Consider the following 19935-nt stretch of genomic DNA (forward strand, 5'->3'; position numbering starts at 1 on the left):
AAGAATCCCAGATTATAACATTACTAATTTGAAACTTAGATAATCTCAGGGCGGGACAGCTCCTCTATATACCTATCAATCAACCGCGCCACGATACCAAACTAATTGGAATTTGACTATATGAATTCTCAGTATCCATTCCGCCCCATCAAGGTCAAAATGATCATTTCAAAAATTATAGTATTCTTTTGGCTGTAGCACTTGTAAAGAAGCCTGATACACCTCTAGATACATATCCACTGCATAAGTTTATCAGCTGATGCAAATACTGCCATATTTAGCAGCCTAGCATGTGAACTTCTTCCTTGATGTTGCAATTCATAAATGAGTTTCCACATTTAGCACTAAGAAATGAGCTCATTAATACTCCCTCCGTTTCAATCTGTTTGTCTTACTTTCCTTTTTTAATTCGTGTCAAAAAGAATGTCTCTTTCTTTTCTTTCTAGCAACTCTTTAATTCTAACTTTCCACATGGCATGTTTAAGACCAGGAGATTCAAAAGTATTCTTTACTTTCTTAAACTTCGTGTCAAGTCAAACCAGACAAGCAAATTGAAACTGAGGGAGCATAAAACAAGAGGACACAGAATTCTTATAACAATACTATCCTTACATATCTGCAGACTCTTACTATATTCACATGGTATGGATGGACTATCTCCAATTACAGCAGATATAGGTTGCAAACCAGTTCAAGAGATGGTGAAAGATGGTGATGAAATGCCAGATGAATATGTCTGCAAAGATTTTCACTATGGAACCATAGATGATGATGTTCCAGTTATAGACATACCGGTTGTTGATCTGAAGGTCTTGACATCTTCATCAGCGTGTGGGAGAGAAGAACTCGGAAAACTTAGATCAGCCCTTAGCTCATCGGGTTACTTTCAGGTTTGACTATTAACTCAAGTCTCATTCTCCATAACATGATATTTTTTGCGTCTTAAGATTTTTATATTACTAAAATGCATCTTTAGGATGTGTGTTGTAGAAAGGAAAATGATTCTTGAAAAATAAGTGGGTTCTTACTTATTTTCCAGTGCTCGCTATGTAAGCAAATAGATATTATCTCAAGAACTTACATATAATATAACAACATTAATGGGGTACAATGTGGTGGGGAGTGTGAGTTCAGGGGTTGGGATGCTGAAGGGGTGGGGTTGGGGGCGTTGGGTGGATGAGGAGGAGACAACAAACATGGAATGTCAGTTATGAAACTTGTTTTCCCTAAATCATTTTCCTCAGTTTTAAGAAACTAATTTTCCTAGAGAAAATGTTTTCCCGAACATCTTGACCAATCAAACATGAGAAAATTGAAAAACATTTCCTCCATACCAAAGACACCCTTACTCAGAGCCCTTTTGAGTACTTTTGGCATTCTAAGATAAGGTATAAAGCTACAGGCAATAAACAGTGGAATTGAAGAATCCCTCGTAGATGAAGTACGCAAAGTTTCAAGACAATTTTTTGACCTTTCAATGGAAGAGAAGCAAAAATATGGCAGAGCACCGGATAATACTGAAGGATATGGAAATGACATGGTTCTTTCTGAAAATGTTCTTCCTGAAAATCAAACTCTTGACTGGACTGACAGACTGTATCTCCTGGTTCATCCAGAAGACGAGCGAAAGCTTAAGTATTGGCCAGAAAATCCGAAGTCATTTAGGTATTTTGAGTATTACTGTCTTTACCTTTAGGAAATAACTGCAACTTAATACAACGTTGCACAACTTGTCTCTTTTTCTTTCAAAGGGTGATTTTAGAAGAATACAGCAACAGATTAAAACTGATAGCAGAGGAACTTCTCAGGTCTACAGCAAGGTCTATGAACTTACCGGATGATCGATTTCTGAGATTGTATGGAGACAGGCCAGTAATGTATGCAAGATTTAGTTTTTATCCTCCGTGTCCGAGGCCTAAACTTGTTCATGGCCTCAAACCCCATGCGGATGGATCAGCCATTACCATTCTCTTACAAGATAAAGAAGTTGGTGGTCTTCAAATACTGAAAGACGACAAATGGTACCGAGTTCCCATCATGCCTTATGCTCTTCTCGTCAACATTGGGGATCAAGTAGAGGTAATAAGATGATCCTCATTTTTTAAGTAAATACTTCAAATTCAACTTCTGTTCTCTAGTACAAGAACAAAGACAATAAATTTACCAGTATAGCCCCACAAGTGGGGGTCAAAGGAGGGTGAAGAATATGCAGATCTTACCAATACCTTTGTGGGGTAGAGAAGTTGTTTCCGATAGACCCTCGGCTCATGAAAATTGTTCTTCAGAACAAGTTTGAAAGAGCTTCTGTCCTCTAGTCTTGATCACAATGTCTACTATTTTGCAGATAATGAGTAACGGACTTCTTAAGAGCCCAGTGCACTGAGCTGTGACAAACTCGGAGAAGGAAAGGATCACTGTGGCTATGTTCTGTAGCCCAGAATCCGGGAGCGAGATCGAACCTGTTGAGGAGATAATTGATGATAAAAGGCCAAAATTATACAAAACGGTGAAGGATTATACTGCAACTTACTTCCAATACTTCCAGCAAGGAAAAAGGCCAATCCATGCTGTGAAAATCTGAAGTATATAGTGTCTTACTCTCATCTTTTCTCACTTTGCACAGCGCTATTTGTATGACGTAACTCATCAATCCTATGCAATAAAGCAAACAATATACTTTCATATGAGAATAACCTGAATAACCCAAATTTCCTTCTTGCAATCAGCTTCATACCCCATTGCCACGCCCTTTCTTTTCCCTAGAAGGCTGTTCAAGTCTTCAGGGTTCTTCATTTATCCCACATTTATTAACGTAAATTACTACTCATGGATGATTTTTGGATGATTTTCCTCGACTAAGTATTACACTTAATGGTAACAACAACAACAACAACAACATCAACATATCTAGTGTAATCTCACAAGTGGGTTTGGGGACAAAGTGCGTGTCGAGGGTGTAATCTCATAAGAGTTAAAGCACTAGAGGGTGTGCACTCCGACTATGGGGATACTCATGAAGACCCAAAAGTTAGTAAGTGTGCAAGTATTATATGATGACTGCTGGGTCTATAGAATGATAAAGTGTATCTCAGGAGGTAGTATTAACAGTGGGCTTTCCACTTTCAGGTATAGTCATTCGGGTTAAGTGCCATGATGTGCGTGTATAGTAGTTTTCCAGACCCCAGAGTGCAGTGAGTGTACTTCAGTTTAGAGTCTAGTAAGGGATCTCCTAAACTTAATATGATGGCTTAAAGCTAAGGGGGAGATGATAGAGTGAATAACCAAGTCAGGCTTTCAAATTCTAGTCGTGATGTCATAATGATATAGAACGTCAGAAAGTGAGGGTAAGACTCAACCTATTCTTATCTCAGTATTTTTTTTCAGTAATTCCAATAGCTACTCATGCCTTACGTTTCAGTCCAATGATCATAATTCATGTTCATGCTTATGATAGAGAATCATGTACTCTTAAAGTTCCAAAATGAGAAGTTTCAGTTCATTCAGTAGTCGGAATCCCATTCCATAAGTTATGAACTCCAAATTGAGGTCATGTACCTCATGACTCATGTACTCACACTTTATAGTATGCTTGTTTTAGATAAGACCATAAGTGTGAAGTAAGATCTGGGGCCAAGTTTTTGATATATGTGATGGTTAGTGAAAATTTGTGTGTGTATGTTCTTGGGGTAGCGCGTGGGAGTTATATTAATAGTGGTTTAGAGAATATGTGAAGTGTGTCTTCATGGGTGTTTTCCTTGAAGTTGATATGAGGTTATAATGATAGGCTTGAATGACATGTTGGGATTTTAGTGAAGGGACGCAATATGCGCTAGTGAATCTATAGTAAGACTTCAGAGTTAGTCATTAATGTGGGAAGCATGATATGCTTAGGATGTGAACTTTAAAAAGATATTGAAGATTGAATCATATTGTTTAGACTAGTATCATGGTATGACATGTTGTATTTTTGTGACTTGGAGTTAGGCTTGATCGCAGTGAAAGGATTTAAGCTACTATAGACATTGTAGAAAGAGATATCAATGCCATATGAGAATCATAAGTTGAATGGAATGAATATGGTATTTAAGGGAAATAATATAGTTAAGGGAGTATTAAAAAAGTGTGCTAAGATTGAAAAACAAGAATTTTCATTGTCCAAGATCTCTTGCTCCATAATGCTACTAGAATTTCTTTAGACAGAGTGTTGAAGAGATACTCCCATTGAATATAAGTTTCTGGTGTAATTCAGTTTAGCAGTCACGCAGACAAGTTACGGTGGTTTTACACCTTTTCACCCAATACTGCTATCCAAAGTCTCATGCATATGACCATCCCAAGAGATATATATTTCATCCGAAGTTGCGAATTCAATTCAGTCAAAGCATCATGTTTTAGATTCAGCTATTTAGTCGTGACTCAGTTCATAAATGTTCAGTTCATAATCTCAAATACTTCCAAGTATTTTAGCCCAGTATAATACACTGGTACGATCTAAGTGTTGATGCCTCATGATTCATAATTGCATAAGTTATCACTTCTCAATTCAATATGTATGATTGGATCATGAACACTTCAAGGGAATCCTAAACTCTTAGCATGAATATGCTTCTTGAAGCAAGTAAGGGAAAGTCAACTCAGAATTCAGTTTCATAATAGAAGTTTAAATGTTTCATATCAGTTATATACTTTCTTAGAAGACACATCATGTCAGCGTCATTCTATACCTTTGCGCTTCAACATTTCCAATCCATCATTCGGGGACGAATGATTGCAAGGGGGAGATAATGTAACACCCCATATTTTTGGACTAGAAAATTTAATTGTCGTTGTAACGACCCTGCGAAAGTTGTAGATGTGTTATCTCTTAGTAGCATGTATATAGAGTCAGACTTAAAATTTTTCTTAGTGTTAAATCAAGACTTAATTACATTCCGAGTACCCAATCTTTGATGAATTTTTCATGACCTTACCAACCTCTGTTTTTAGATTTTCAAGTTGCGTTACGATCGGAAAAGCTCATAGTACATCTTGGATAAGTTTCAGAATTTTTCGGAACGCATAAGGCTGTGTTTGGATTTCAAAACAGTAGCAAAATGCATAGCTTGTTGTCCAGTTTTCAGCATTTCAGGATCAAATTCAAACGATCATAACTCTCTAAATATAATTAACTGGGAGAGCTGCTACATATCAAATGAAATATCTTTGAGTCTTCTTTCCAATCCAACTAGTTTCCTCCAAATTCAACATCTGAGTAAGGAGTTATACCCATTTTACTTCAGCCTGTCAGCATGTCAACTGAGGGATAGTTTCGACTTTGTTTGTTTTCTTAGGGGCATTTTAGTCATTTAACCTCTCCCAAATTTCTTCTATAACACCAGATTTAGCCCCCAATTCATCAAAATATAATCCTTTTCTCAAATTTCTCTCAAGAACACTCCTTAGGGTTTCAAACAAAATTTCCCAAATAACTCAAGATTCAACCGTGGGTTTTGGAAGATAATTGGAGATTTGGAATCCCCACATCGTAGGCTTCAAGGATCATCCCTCAATTTCTTAAATAGAGGTACGCGGGTTTTTTCTAAAATCTCATGGGCATAGAAATCATGTTTTAAGAAAGGGGTTTTTGAATTCATGTACATATTCATGTTTTAGAAGCTTTAAATGATATTGTTTTAGCCTTTTGGCTTTCCCCCAAAGTGACTTGAAAATTATATGCATATGTATATATGTGTTTTGTCTTGAAATATGAATTGAGAGCACGATTTACATGAAATCCCTCTCTTGATGTAATTTCCCATGTTTCACATGATATAAATTGTTTTGAAACACGTCTTGAAAAATCATGATATGAAATGCTTTGACTTTGCTATGTTTTGAATACAATTTTGAACACGAAAGAGAGGGTTGTAAATATTGAATATACATATAATGAAAGAGTGCATAGTTTTGCCAAAAGCACATGACCGTCGTATGTTTGATGAAAGGTTTTGCATGGTTTTGACTTGAGTTTCGGAACATGAAATATTTTATGCAAATTACATGTTTGGGTGGTCGGAAACTATATTTTTATGAAAGATCATGCTTATGAAATTATGGCTTAAAAACAGGACTTGCAAGTCTTGGTATGACAATACCAATTTAGACAAATGCCATAACAGACACAAACTAGTTCAGAAATCAAATTTTATCAGACTTTCATGATTTAGAAATTTCAGAATGATACATATTTAGAAAAGGTTAAAAATTGGGCATAAAGAGATGTTAGGTGATCCCCGAAGAAGGCGTGAGTTCAGAAAACTCATTACCCAAAACCGTGATTTGCTGATCCGAGTATATTATTATACGCTATCTTAAGTGTTGTGTGGCATATCAGACTCAGACATTCCAACCCTTGCGGCACACTTAGGTTGGGGGCTTCCCCGCTGAGTCAATGACGGATTCCGTATAGCCCGTGGAATATCAGACTTGTAGGGGAGTGCCACCTAACTCAGAAGTAATAAAAAGATCAGAAATTGTTTTGACAAGAATGTCTTATGATTTTCGAATGATGCCCATGTGTTTTCAGAAGCTATTTTATATGTGATGTGTTGATGAAAATTGCTCTCATCTATTATATATATATATATATGTTCAAATATTTTATTTTGGATTGCTTCGCATGCCAGTACATTTGTGCTGACCCCCGCTCCCTTCCTTCCAGGTTTTGAGACACAGTCTAGGGGTCCAGATAAACAGTAGATATTTCAGATCGCAGAGCAGATTGTGCAGGGGTGAGCCTTCTATATTCCAGAAGGCCTGTTTACTTTCAGATATTTATCTTTAGTCATATTTTGGTCTACTGGGGCCTTGTCCCAATTTTCAGATAGTTTTGTTTAGTTCATAGTAGAGATTTCGCAGAGTCAGACATTATTATTATCCAGATATATTTTGGATTTCAGTTTTCAGTATTTTGATTACATTCAGACTGGCCATGTTTCTATATTAGATTTCTATTTCCGCATTATCTTTTATTATATGAATGTTATGCATGATTACCAGATAGACAGAGGGCATCTCGAGCCTTCAAGGTTTGGGAATGCTCATTACGGCTAAGGCCTTAGTTTGGGTCGTGACACAACACCCTTCAAATCAATCATCATTTGGCTAAACAGATGGTTGCCACTGCTACCATTGCTTCCGAGTCTATCCATAGTGCCATCCATATGGCCAGGATTAATGCCAAAAATAGGTTAATGAAGCTTTGTTATCTAAGGCCAAAGCTGATCAAACTTCAAATAGGCTAAAGAATCTTCCCACTCTTGTTCTTGATACTTCAGTTAAACGATACAAGAGAACACAGGAAATATGAATCAAAAGGATGCTCCTCTTAAGTTTCAAATCCAAATGATTGTGATACCCTAGATAATTAGATTAAATAGTTGCAATTCTAAAACAATGCTATGTAAGGTTTTTTTTTCTGTTGTGTGACTGCTGGAATCTTGCAACTTCACTCTATTTTTGAATGCTTAGCTATTTTGGTGGTCGTCTTTTGGTGAATAATGGGATTGGAATCATTCATTAAAATCTATATAGCTTATTGTTAATGCATCTCTTTCATTTTACATTTTTACTATCGAATTTATCAGTATTTGATTTCAATATGGTGCTCAAATTATATCTTTTCTGTTGGGAGTTCTCTTTGCCACATCTTGGGTCTATTATCCAAGGTTGTGGGCGACTGACCATGATGTCACACATGGTATTCGTGTAGTCTGGAGAAATAGAGGCTCGCATCTAGGGTCTTGTGTGATAAGAAGGTGCCACCAAAACTTAAAGGAAAGTTCTATAGATTGGTGGTTATGGTTAGACCAACTATGTTGTATAACATGGAGAGTTGGCAGTCAAGAACTCTCACGTTCAAAAGATGAAAGTTGTGGAAATGAGGATGTTGAGATGGATGTGAAGGCTTAGTAGGACAAATAAGATTATAAATGGAGATATCCGAGTCAAAGTAGGAGTAGCTACAATGGAGGATAAGATGTAGGAAGTGAGAAAGAGAAAAAGAGATGGTTCAGGAGAGGTAGATGTAGGTTGAAGAATGTTGAGAAGAGGGCTGATTAGGTAGGACATGGCTCAAATTTAGCTTACCGTAGACAAGATCTTAGATAGGAGGTTATGGAGGACACAAATTGGGGTATAAGGCCAATAGATAGTTGAGTGTTATGTCTCTTAACCTTACATGCTAGTAATTGTAGCAATACTCGTGTAGTTTCTTATTATTCAATTTCTATTATTATCTGTTATATTTTGTACTTCAATTATAGTATTATTTTGTTGCAGAGGCTTTTCCTTTTCTTCAGAATGTGTTGTCATGTTATCTTAAGTATTTGTCATGACTTTTACACTTCTGGTACTCCCTCCTAAGACCCCACATGTGGAATTACACTGAGTATGTTGTTATTGCTACTGCTATTACAGTGCAGTTTAAAGTATTTATGTAAGAAGTGGTAAGTTCCAAATTCAGATACCATATTTGGAGAACACATGTATATTGTATTTGCCACATATAAATTAGTTGTTGTTGTATTGTCACATCCATCAACAAAGTTATGCAATTCACTAGGATGTGAAAATTCTTAAAACTGGACTATGACATAAAGTAGAAAAATACTTTTTTTGTGGAAACTTTCTCTGGCCATCTAGGGTGCACCTCAATAAATCCTCAACCAGACCGATACAACCTACAAGATTAAGATTTGGATAAATCTACCTACCAAGATTGAAGTAGCTAGATTAAAATTTGGGATCTCTACTTGACTGCAACATCAAGCACAAAAGCAATTTCTTTTGCATGAGCAAATATGAAGCCTCAACTGCTTTTTATGCGAGGAATTTAGACATTGTATGAAATGAGATGAACAACATTAAGTTCTATTTACCTGACAAAACAAGATAGACATATCAACTCATGAACTATAATAAGATGCCTAAAGATAAGTCTTGGTAGCCGGTAGAGGCATTGTAACTGTAAATGATGAGATAGATCTCAGAATTATATACTAGATCACTAACAAGTATTATAAGGTTTCCTCCGACTATTTGAAGTAGGCAAAGGAGATATGGCAGCTTTAAAAAATGAATTATGTACATTACGATTAAGTAATAGACAGTGAATCAACAAAACATCACACAACAACTACGAGAAGCATGCCATCTCAATTGCTTGCAGCCAATATGAATCCAGAAATCCTTTAGTTTTTGCATCTCATTTTTGCAAGGGAAACCCTAGTTTAAGAGTAGATCAGGAAAAAAACATCTGTTAACTATATGAGATGCATCCTGCAAAGGGTACCTTCGAACACATATAGTTTATGTGAGAAAATGTAAGAGAAAAATATCATTGAATTGCTGTAACTACATTATTATATTGTGGCCCTATTTATAGACAATACATTCCAATCCTTTTCCTAATAGGACACCACATTACAATCCTTTCCTAAGTAGGATTTGATACAAGACAGCCCAAGAACACAAGAAAACAAACACCAAAATAGTCCACTAGTTCAAGGAACTATGGACCTCTTTTGGTGACCCCTCTCGGATTCAAGAACACAACAAGAACACCATGTAATGAGGTGTTTAACACCTAATTTCCAAAAGCAAACTAAACTATATTATGACAATAAAAATGAAGAAAAACAATGTTACAACCACAATAACCAAACGGCTTGAACAACAACAACACAAACTACAAGATTAGGACAAGAAACAAAGATAGATAGTTAGACAAGTGTTGATGTAGTCTTAACAACCCAAGAGCATATTCACTCTTAGACCTTTGACACTACATACAAAAAACACCTAACTCTTACAATGACACAATAGGGACATCCACCTTTCAAAGCACCAAAGTCTCAAGCTTTACAACACACCAGAGAATCCACCCTTATGCTATACCCTTTTCAATTTTGAGAACTCTCTCTCACAAGAGTAGTGTCTTCAATATCAAGCATAAACTAAGAAAATAAACCCTACAAGGTTCTATTTATACAACATTACAAATAATAGAGAAATGACAAAAGAGCCCTTTAGTGTCTAGTCTTAAAAAATACTCAAAAGTGTCATGATCATGATCATACTTGTATCACCCTCTCCATCTTGAGAGGAATTTGACCAAAAATTCATGGGCTCACCTCTTTTACAAAGGCACTTCATAATCTCCTTCTTTCGGACACACATCTTCTCCATACTCTTCATTTTGCACTTCGGCTTCTTTTTGCACTCCATCTTGCGGTTTGTCATCATTCTTAACCGATTCAATGCCCACATCTTCTCCAATATTATAAAATCTACCCCTCCCCTTAGGATCATATTCCATCAGTTTGGGATTGGTAGTAGAATTTAATTTACCTTCATACCTTGGAGGATGTTTTTGAAAACCCTTATTAGCCTCGGGTTGGGTAGCCATCAATGAGTTCTCTTTGAGCTCCCTCTCAACCTCTAAAGCTGCATGGTAGATGCCATCTATGGTGTCAAATTTGTGAAGCGTTATGCGAGTGGAGATGTCCTTGTTTAACCCAACCTTGAAGTGAACAATGTCATGACTTACTTGCTCACCTCGGTGGTCAAGTTGTAACATCAATTGTTGAAATTCGTCGTAGTAATCCATGACACTCTTGCTCCCTTGCCTCAAATTATACAATTTTACAAGAAGCTTATGCCTATAAGTCTCGGGAAAGTACCGTTACCGCATAAGGTTCTTCAACTGAAACCAAGGAGGAGGTTGTCCCCCAATTATCTCATTCCCAAACCATTTAGTATACTCCCACCATGTATTAGCATACCCTTTGAAGTGAGCTATAGCATAGCAACTTTTTTTTCTTTGGTGAAATCATTAAGTTGGAAGATCTTGTCACAAGACGACTCCCATGCAAGGTAGGCTTGAGGATCACTCTCACCTTTGAAAATGGGAAGGCTCACTTTGATGGAATTGAGACCTACATCTCAGTTTGGATGGCCATATCTCACCTCTCGGTCTAACTCTCCATATATACCCCTCATTCTTTCTTCCCTTAAGTAAACATTATCATATGACCCATAACCACCATGTTGTTCTCCCCTACCATAGCCCTCAACATGGATGAGTCTATTTGGGTTAAGTGGAGCTTGTAGTGGTGGGATTGTATTTGGATAGTGAGGTCTTTGGTCAAGTGGATTTTGGATGAGAGGGTTCGAGTTTGGTGGTGGTATTTTGGTTCTAAGACCTTCTTGTTGGACTTGGTGGAGTGGAGGATGGTTTGGTCTATCTTGTTCTTGGCTTCGGGAGTAGAGATTGGTTGGATTTGTGGCAATTGGTGGATATAGCATTTGGTGCATGGTCCCGGGAGTATTAGTTGGGGAATTGTTTTGAGGTGTGGAAGGTCGAATCCTTTGGCTTTCTACACGTTCTAATATCCCACTTATTGATGCCACATCCGTATATAATTTCTCAAGACCCACATTCAACCTAGCCACATCTCAGGATATAGTTTCAAGGCGAGCCAAAATGAGATTGATGGCATTATTATCCATTGTTTGAGTATTTGAAGCCTCGGGTTCCATTGTGGTTATACCAAAAATAACCTTTCAAGTTACGGTCCAACAATACAACCAATCAGTCAACAACGCCATACACAATAATACAATACAAATTCTACAAAATAAAACACATGTGAGTTCAAAACAACCTCCCACAATGAGATCCCACCTTCAGGTTTCTTCAAACTCACGCTTAACAATGGTGGATGGCTCAAATAACCTCCAATTTAGCTCAAATTCTAACCCTATATTCCTATAGTGTTAGAGAACACAAATCTAACACTAAAAACACAAGAAAAAAAAATAATCAAAAACTCAAAATTTGACCTAAGGTAAAAAACGGATTTAGTTTTTTTTTTGGGGGGGGGGATTTTCAATTTTGACACTTTTTTTTTGTTGGGATTTTCAATTTCTTGACTCTAATAGTGTTAGGGAACAAGAATCTAACACTAGAAACACAAAAAACACACAAAAATCAAGTTTTTTTTTTGAAAGATCCTAAAAACGTGAACAGTAACTTTTTTTCTTTTTCTTTCTTTTCACTTTTTTTTTATTTTCAAGATAACAATCCCAAGATTGATTTTGTTGGACCAAAATCAAACCTTTCTTTGATACCAAATGATACAAGACAGCTCAAGAACACAAGAAAACAAACACCAAAATAGTCCACTAGTTCAAGGAACTATGGACCTCTTTTGGTGACCCCCTCTCGGATTCAATAACACAACAAAAACACCATGTAATGAGGTGTTTAACACCTAATTTCTAGAAGCAAACTAAACTATATTATGACTATAAAAATGAAGAACAACAATGTTACAACCACAATAACCAAACGGCTTGAACAACAACAACACAAACTACAAGATTAGGACAAGAAACAAAGATAGATAGTTAGACAAGTGTTGATGTAGCCTTAACAACCCAAGAGAATATTCACTCTTGGACCTTTAACACTTCATACAACAAACACCTAACTCTTACAATGACACAAGAGGGGCATCCACCTCTCAAAGCACCAAAGTCTCAAGCTTTGCAACACACAAGAGAATCCACCTTTATGCTATGCCCTAATTTCAGTTTTGAGAACTCTCTCTCACAAGAGTAGTGTCTTCAATATCAAGTATAAACTAAGAAAATAAACCCTACAAGGTTCTATTCATACAACATTACAAATAATAGAGAAATGACAAAAGCGCCCTTTAGTGACTAGTCTTAAAAAATACTCAAAGGTGTCATGATCATGATCATACTTGTATCATCCTCTCCATTTTGTGAGGAATTTGACCACAAATTCACGGCTCACCTCTTTTACAAAGGCACTTCACAATCTCCTTATTCCGGCCACACATCTTCTCCATACTCTTCATTTTGTACTTCGACCCTTTAACCCGCTGATGTGGGACTCTAACACCCCCCCCTGCACTCCCAGGACTGGACATCTGGAGCATGGACAATATAAGATGGGGGGCCCAAACATAAACAACAATGAACTGGGTGGGCCTGGCTCTAGTACCATGTGAGAAAATATAAGAGAAAAATATTATTGAATTGTTGTAACTATATTATTACATTGAGGCGCTATTTATAGACAATACATTCCAATCCTTTTCTAATAGGACACTATATTACAATCCTTTTCCAAGTAGAATTTTATATGCTATTCCTACTCATATTCTAACAGTTTATGATGAAAAACTTGGCCGAGCAAGATGTTGCATAGGGAATTCACAGAATGATCAAAACTGTGTTAGAGTTAAGTGTTATTGTTAGAACAGGTAAGTTCCATATTCAGATAACATATTTGAAGAATGCATGTGTAATGTATTTGATATGTATAAATTAGTTGTTGCAGTATTTGACATGTATTTGACTTGAAGAAGCAGGAGAAAGTGCAGAGCTTGTAATGTTGTACCCTTATTTATTTTTTGTGCATCTATATAGTGCCGAGTTGCATAGAGGATTGGGTACCTTTTATAGAGAACCATGTCGTGTTATAGGTTCTTTACCTTTTGGTATGCTTCTTGTATACGGCCGATTTTGGCCCTGTAATTAATGAAACTGTTTACCTGATCAATAAAATAAATAGTGGTGTTTGAATAAGCTTGCATGCAGCTCGGCTATTCCAAGGCATAGGCAGACGGGAAGAAATAAGCTAGTTTGTTGGAATTTGAACCTGAACCTCATATGTATGCATCAAATTATGAAGATATTGATACATCTTCTCCTCTCTTTACTCCCCGAAAGACTAAATCATTTTACTAGCAAAGACAACAACAACAACATACCCAGTGTATTCCCACATAGTGAGGATTTTACTAACAAAGACGAGGATGCAAAATCTGATCTCCTTTTCCTCTTTCCTCAATGAGGTTAAGACATTATAATAATGGTTTATCATTGTGAACTATTTCGTCCAACATGTTTTCTTGCCTTCATACGGATGTTGAATTACCAAATTAATGCTTCAGACTAGCTCGTCTACATAAAGTTTACTAGTATGTGCAGAAAACAATGTCATATGAGAGCTTATATGACATTAGAGAACATCATGATAATCTAGTATTCAAAACTGACAGAAAACCTTCATGCTAGCATAAGAAAGTGATGCTCACAGATTTTTTCTTAGCATGCAACTCTCTTCAGAAGAAATATGCAAACTCACAACTCCATCGTCAAACATAAATAAATGAGATACGGAATAGCATATCCAGCAACAAACAGATAAATGTTAACTGAATTTTCCATCCTAAATTTCATTCTTCAACATCTGATATGTAATCGGTGTTGTCAAAGGCACGTTAAAGCCCGAAAAAGAGGCTCAAAAATGTGTTGAACGCTTCGCCTAGCTTAATGTGTGCTTCAGTTTCGTCATCTAATAGGGTGTTTGGATTGGCTTATTTTTAAGTGTTTTTGGCTTTTAAGCACTTTTTAATTTTTACTTTACGCTTAAAAAGTACAAAAAAGGGTCAAAAGTGAAAAGTTGGCTTCTACCAACTTTTGACTTTTAGCTTTTAGCTTATAAGTCACTCAAAAAGCTAATCCAAAAACCCTCTAAGACGTAGTTTTCCTTGCCAATGAACCTCTTCTAGAAGCTCCACTAAACATGTTAGAAGAGGTATCTTGAGTAAGGTATGATGAATATTCATGAATGCCACTGATAATGGAGATAATACTCCGAGGTAGTCAACATGCATTAGAGGCAAAAAAGATAGGTGTTTCCAAAATCACTATTCAATCTAATCAAATACAGTTCTTACAATGTCAGTCTTAAGACCTTGAAAACAGAGAGCATATAATCAAACAGAAATTTGGATCAAAGATGCTATAAGGCAAAACTTCGCATGCTAGCATATCTAGATGAAAAAAAAGGGTATTTGATTACAAAACATTTCCTTCCTGGAAAGCCTTAAATGCCCTCTGAAATCTCTCTGACCTTTTCCTTGCCTGCATCCATAATTTTCGTTATGTAGGTGCCAAAGTGTTCACCTCCGCCCTATGTCACAAACATAGCCAGCAGAGGGTAAGGTCAGATAAGCTACCCCATCTTTCATGCATTTTGAAATGTAAACACAACTATGAAGAAAAATCAGTCCAAAATATAGGTCTTAAGAGTGAGGCAAGCCGAAATTTCACCTTACAGTGAGAAAATAAATCCCTTAAAATGGAATAGCAGTAATTTGTGGGCCAACTTACATGCACCACAACTATACCATGAAGTACCAGCTACCTCACACCAGCACAAGTACTAGGTTGCTGGGCCACCATGGCTTAGGAATATTACCAAACATTTTTGCCTCTACTAAGGATTGAACCCTTATCTCCTATTTTTTTTAAAATACAAAACATACAAACATCAGCACGATTGTTCAGGAATCCAAAATGGTAGTCACAACATTCTTGTTCTTCTTACAAGGATCCTAACACTCTTAAAATTTGATCATGACTGCCTATATATTCAGACTTAACCAAAAGGAGAAAATAAGGATACAGTTTGATTTGATCTTTTGTAAAGTGCAACTTGTATCTTCAAAGCATCTAAAGTTTCTCCCCTTCAAATTATCCATCAAATAGTTGTTGGGACATCTTCTAAGCATACAGAATTCAATCCAACATAAAATAAACACACTAAAATACATAACTGCCCAGATAATGATTTAGTTTAAGTTTAGAATTCCCATTTTCCAACTCTTCCTCTCCTCCAAAAATCCTTCAAGACTGAACATGCATTTTGGAGTGACAGTGTTCTAGAAAGCTTCCAATCTGGAACATAGGCCAGTCCCGAGTCCCATGCAATAGATGCAACATTTTATTGAACTATTCACTACTCCCTCTGTCCCATTTTATGTGACATACTTTCCTTTATAGTCTGACCCAAAAAGAATGTCACCTTACTATAGTTAGTATCAATTTAACTTTAAAATTCTATTTTTACCCTTTATGAAATGGTTTACCCATCCAAAAAAAAAAAAGAAATTACAACCACACAAATATCAAAGGATCGCTTTCGACCACAAGTGTCAAAAGCCTTCTACTTTTTTCTTAAACTCCGTCTCAAGTCAAATGGCGCCAAATAAAATGGGACGGAGAGAGTATTATATACAATTTGACCAAATATTTAGTTCCATATCAACTTGAAACAAAATGTCTCATAGCTGATGTATACATAATAAACTTACAAAAGCCAAGAGAAGAGTATTCATTAAGTAATGACATCTAGTGGAACAAAACTACTGTGAGCTGCTAATGTTGAAAATATGTCTCAGAAATAAAGTAGGAATAGATATTTTTAGTAGTTTTTAATTATTTGAGTCCTATGCGACTTAGGAACAAGTTGTTCCTTTATTATTTGAATAGGAATTAGTTATCCCAATTTAAATTGGAGTGTAGTTAGAAATTTAACTATACATATATGTTTTGAGTTATTAATAAAATAATTCCCTTTGACAATACTATTGCCTTATTTTATTTTTCTCCAACTCTTTCTCTGTTATTTCTCCAATTTCAAAGCTAAAAACCAACAATTTGTATCAAGAGCCGGTTTCTTGACGGATCTGTGAGAGGGATGAATTCTGAAAACTTTTCCCAAATAGCTCTTCCTGTCATTGATGGTAAGAATTACCATCTTTGGGCAATAAGAATGGAGACTTATTTTGAGGCTTTAGATCTTTGGGAGGTCGTGGAGGAGGATTATGATGTTATTTCGCTGCCCGATAATCCTACGGTGGCCCAGATCAAAAGCCAAAAGGAAAAGAAAATCAGAAAATCAAAGGCAAAAGCAACCTTGCTAGTCTATCTCCAATAATTTTCATGAGAATTATGATCCTTAAATAACCAAAAGAAATTTGGGATTATCTGAAGGAAGAATATACCGGAGATGAAAGAATACGAGGCATGAAGGTGTTGAATCTAATAAGGGAATGAGATCGTCAAAGAGTACTCAGACCATCTTCTTAACATTGTTAACAAGGTAAGATTGCTTGGCACAAAATTTAAAGATTCAAGAATTGTTGAAAACATTCTTGTTACAGTGCCCGAAAGATACGAAGTATCAAGAACTACCTTGGAAAATACAAAAGACTTGTCCAAGATTACCTGGGTAGAATTGTTAAATACTTTACAAGCACAAGAGCAAAGGAGGCTTATGAGGCAGGATGGTATGGTCGAAGGAGCTTTGGCAGCCAATCACAAGACTCAAAGAAAGGGTAATAATTCAAGAAAAAATTACCCACCTTGTCAGCACTGTGGCAAAATAGGTAATCCTCTATTTAAATGTTGGAAGAGACCAGGTACACAATGCAAGATTTGGAATCAACTTGGCCATGAAGCTGTTATTTGCAAAAATAAATATCAAGAAGATGAAGCAGATGCCCAAGTCACCAAAGAAGAAAAAGAAGATCACTTATTTGTGGCAACATCTTCAACCATGAAATTTAATTTTTGGATGATAGATAGTGGTTGTACAAACCACATGACATATGACAAAACTCTTTTTAAAGAGTTTCGGTCTTTGAAAAATAAGAAAGTCAGAATTGGGAATGATGACTATATTCCTACAGAAGGAAAAGAGAATATTGCAATCAAAACAATTTCAGAAGATGCACACAAGCCTTGCAAGAACAAAGATGAATTGACAGATTTATTCAAGAGGTCAAATTCAACCAAAGCCGAGACAATTTCTGATCCAAGGAGGAGTGTTGAAAATATGACTCAGAAATAAAGTAGGAATACATATTTATAGTAGTTTTTAATTATTAGAGTCCTATGCGACTTAGGAATAAGTTGTCCCTTTATTATTTGAATAGCAATTATTTATCCCAATTTAAATAGGAGTGTAGTTAGAAATTTAACTATAAATATATGTTTTGAGTTATTAATAAAATAATTCCCTTTGACAATACTATGGCCGTATTTTATTTTTCTCCAACTCTTTCTTTGTTATTTCTCCAATTTCAAAGCTAAAAACCAATAGCTAATATGCTGCAAATCTCTAGCCCGAAGTTTTCTAAGTAGATATAACATGGCAAGTAAAAGAATGCAGTATCCTTTACTTTCCATTCTAGTTCCCTCCATTTTCTTGAACTTCTATAATAGTAGGGCTAGATCTTTATGAAAGGATAGATAAATAATAGACCTCAAAGATTTGTCTAGTTAATTCCATAGCCCATCATGAGAGGTCCATTTTCTCTCCAGATATATGAGAACAAGTTAATAAGGAATGATATAAAATCGTCAAGATTAGTTAATGAAGGTATCTAAAAATTCAAAAGTTTCACACATTGATAAGGAACCCTTCAAACATCTCAGATGTTGCAAAGACAGCTCACCCAAATATTAGTGGAACTTGAATTTCCCAAATTGCAAATATGACAATTGAATGAGTTATATATTAATAGTGACAACTATATTGAAAAAAAATCCCAAAATGCAAGTATGAGTGTTATGTGTTAGTAGTTTTCATGTAAAAATGGAAATATGTATTTCTTTCAACCATTCATAAATGCATGCAGACATAATAAAAGAGCAAAGGATGATATTTAGAAACTCAACAACTTTTTTATATCAGTCTGTATAAATTAACTAGAGATTATGATAGGCCATTAGGGTTAGAGAAAACTGATTGTTTTGATGCTGCAGCAAGTGGAGGAGCAGCCGTTGGAAGGCTGCGAATGTGCGGTTTGCTTCATCAAACGCCCCTTCATTCTCCATCATCTCCCCTATAGAGGTGTCTACCACCGTCTTTGCACCGCCTTGATACTCGACTCCCGCATGGGTTCCTTCTGTCCTATTTTCTTTGATATCTTCCTCCACAACCCTCCTCCCCCTCACCTCTATCTCCAATGCTCAAAATGCACCTCTGTCTCACACCTCTCTTGCATCCCTAATGCTGCTTCCTCCTCCCAAGGTTACTTATGCCCTCCATGTTCTAACCCTAATTTCACTTTCTTCTTTGCTACTCCCAATCATGATAATGCCATTGAAATCAACGTCCATTTGGCTAAACAATTAGTTGTTACTGCTACCATTGTTTCTGAGTCAATCCATAATGTCACCGATATAGCCAGGATTAACGCCGAAAATAGGGTCAAGGAAGCTCTATTAGCTAAGGATGAAGCTGCCGAATATTGGGAGAGGATAAGATGCAGGAAGCAAGGAAGCGAGACAAAGATGGTTCGGACATGTGAGGAGGAGATGCATGAATGGTGTTAGAAGAGGTAGAGGTAGGCCGAAGAAGTATCGAGAAGAGAGGTGATTAGACAGGACATGGCTCAACTTCAGCTTACCGAGGAAAAGATCTTAGATAGGAGGTTGTAGAGGACACAAATTAGGGTATAAGGCCAGCAGATAGTTGAGTGTTATGTCTCTTGACCTTAAATGCTAGTAATTGTAGCTTTCTTGTTCTTCGATTTCTGTTACTATTTGTTATTTCTTGTACTTCAATTATAGTATTGTTTTTTTGCAGATGTCGTTCTTTTCTTCAGAATGCATTGTCATGTTATCTTTAGTATTTTCTTGCATAGAATTTTTTATATGCAAAGTATTCTATTTTCTTCGAAGTACCAAAAACCAGTCACTCCTTTTTATCGAATCAGATCGGACTTCTCTGTCAATTTTGAATAAAGCATCCAAAATCTGTTGATCAGATCCAGTACGGATCCCACACATATGTCGTATCGACATGGGTGCGGCATAGGAAGTGAAGAGTCCGAGTAACTTAGGCCTCAATTTCTTTTTATGCGAAGACGGGATTTAGACTTTGTATGAAATGAGATGAACAACATTAAGTTATCTTTAGCTGACAAAACAAGATAGACATATCAACTCAGGAACTATAATAAGATGCCTAAAGATAAAGTCTTGGCAGTCCGTAGATGCATT

General features: G+C 36.3%; 3 protein-coding genes across 3 annotated transcripts; all 3 read left to right on the plus strand.

The window, feature by feature from the left end:
* The first annotated feature begins 400 nt into the window (after positions 1-400).
* LOC124885292 lies at positions 401-929 on the plus strand. Its single transcript, XM_047415196.1, has one exon. It carries the CDS (start codon positions 477-479, stop codon positions 894-896), a length of 420 nt encoding a protein of 139 aa, XP_047271152.1. The 5' UTR covers positions 401-476; the 3' UTR covers positions 897-929.
* Positions 930-1100: 171 nt separating this feature from the next.
* On the plus strand, positions 1101-2581 carry LOC107853930 (jasmonate-induced oxygenase 4-like). Its single transcript, XM_047393916.1, has 4 exons — positions 1101-1203; positions 1389-1665; positions 1752-2079; positions 2405-2581. Exons 1-4 carry the CDS (start codon positions 1101-1103, stop codon positions 2579-2581), a joined length of 885 nt encoding a protein of 294 aa, XP_047249872.1.
* Positions 2582-18684: 16103 nt separating this feature from the next.
* LOC124885676 lies at positions 18685-19266 on the plus strand. The gene has a single exon (XM_047393918.1). The coding sequence runs from the start codon at positions 18685-18687 to the stop codon at positions 19264-19266; it is 582 nt and encodes a 193-aa protein (XP_047249874.1).
* The last annotated feature ends 669 nt before the right edge of the window (positions 19267-19935 follow it).

This window comes from Capsicum annuum, chromosome 7 (genome assembly GCF_002878395.1).
Source record: "Capsicum annuum cultivar UCD-10X-F1 chromosome 7, UCD10Xv1.1, whole genome shotgun sequence".
In the NCBI taxonomy this organism is placed as follows: Eukaryota; Viridiplantae; Streptophyta; class Magnoliopsida; order Solanales; family Solanaceae; genus Capsicum; species Capsicum annuum.

Excerpts from the sequence above, each read along its gene's own strand:
- LOC124885676 (XM_047393918.1), top strand. The coding sequence starts at position 18,685 with ATGCTGCAGCAAGTGGAGGAGCAGCCGTTGGAAGGCTGCGAATGTGCG.
- LOC124885292 (XM_047415196.1), top strand. The coding sequence starts at position 477 with ATGTTTAAGACCAGGAGATTCAAAAGTATTCTTTACTTTCTTAAACTT.
- LOC107853930 (XM_047393916.1), top strand. The coding sequence starts at position 1,101 with ATGGGGTACAATGTGGTGGGGAGTGTGAGTTCAGGGGTTGGGATGCTG. Across the intron at positions 1,204-1,388 it reads GGAGACAACAAACATGGAAT|GTATAAAGCTACAGGCAATA; the intron begins GTCAGTTATGAA and ends TTCTAAGATAAG. Across the intron at positions 1,666-1,751 it reads GAAAATCCGAAGTCATTTAG|GGTGATTTTAGAAGAATACA; the intron begins GTATTTTGAGTA and ends TTTCTTTCAAAG.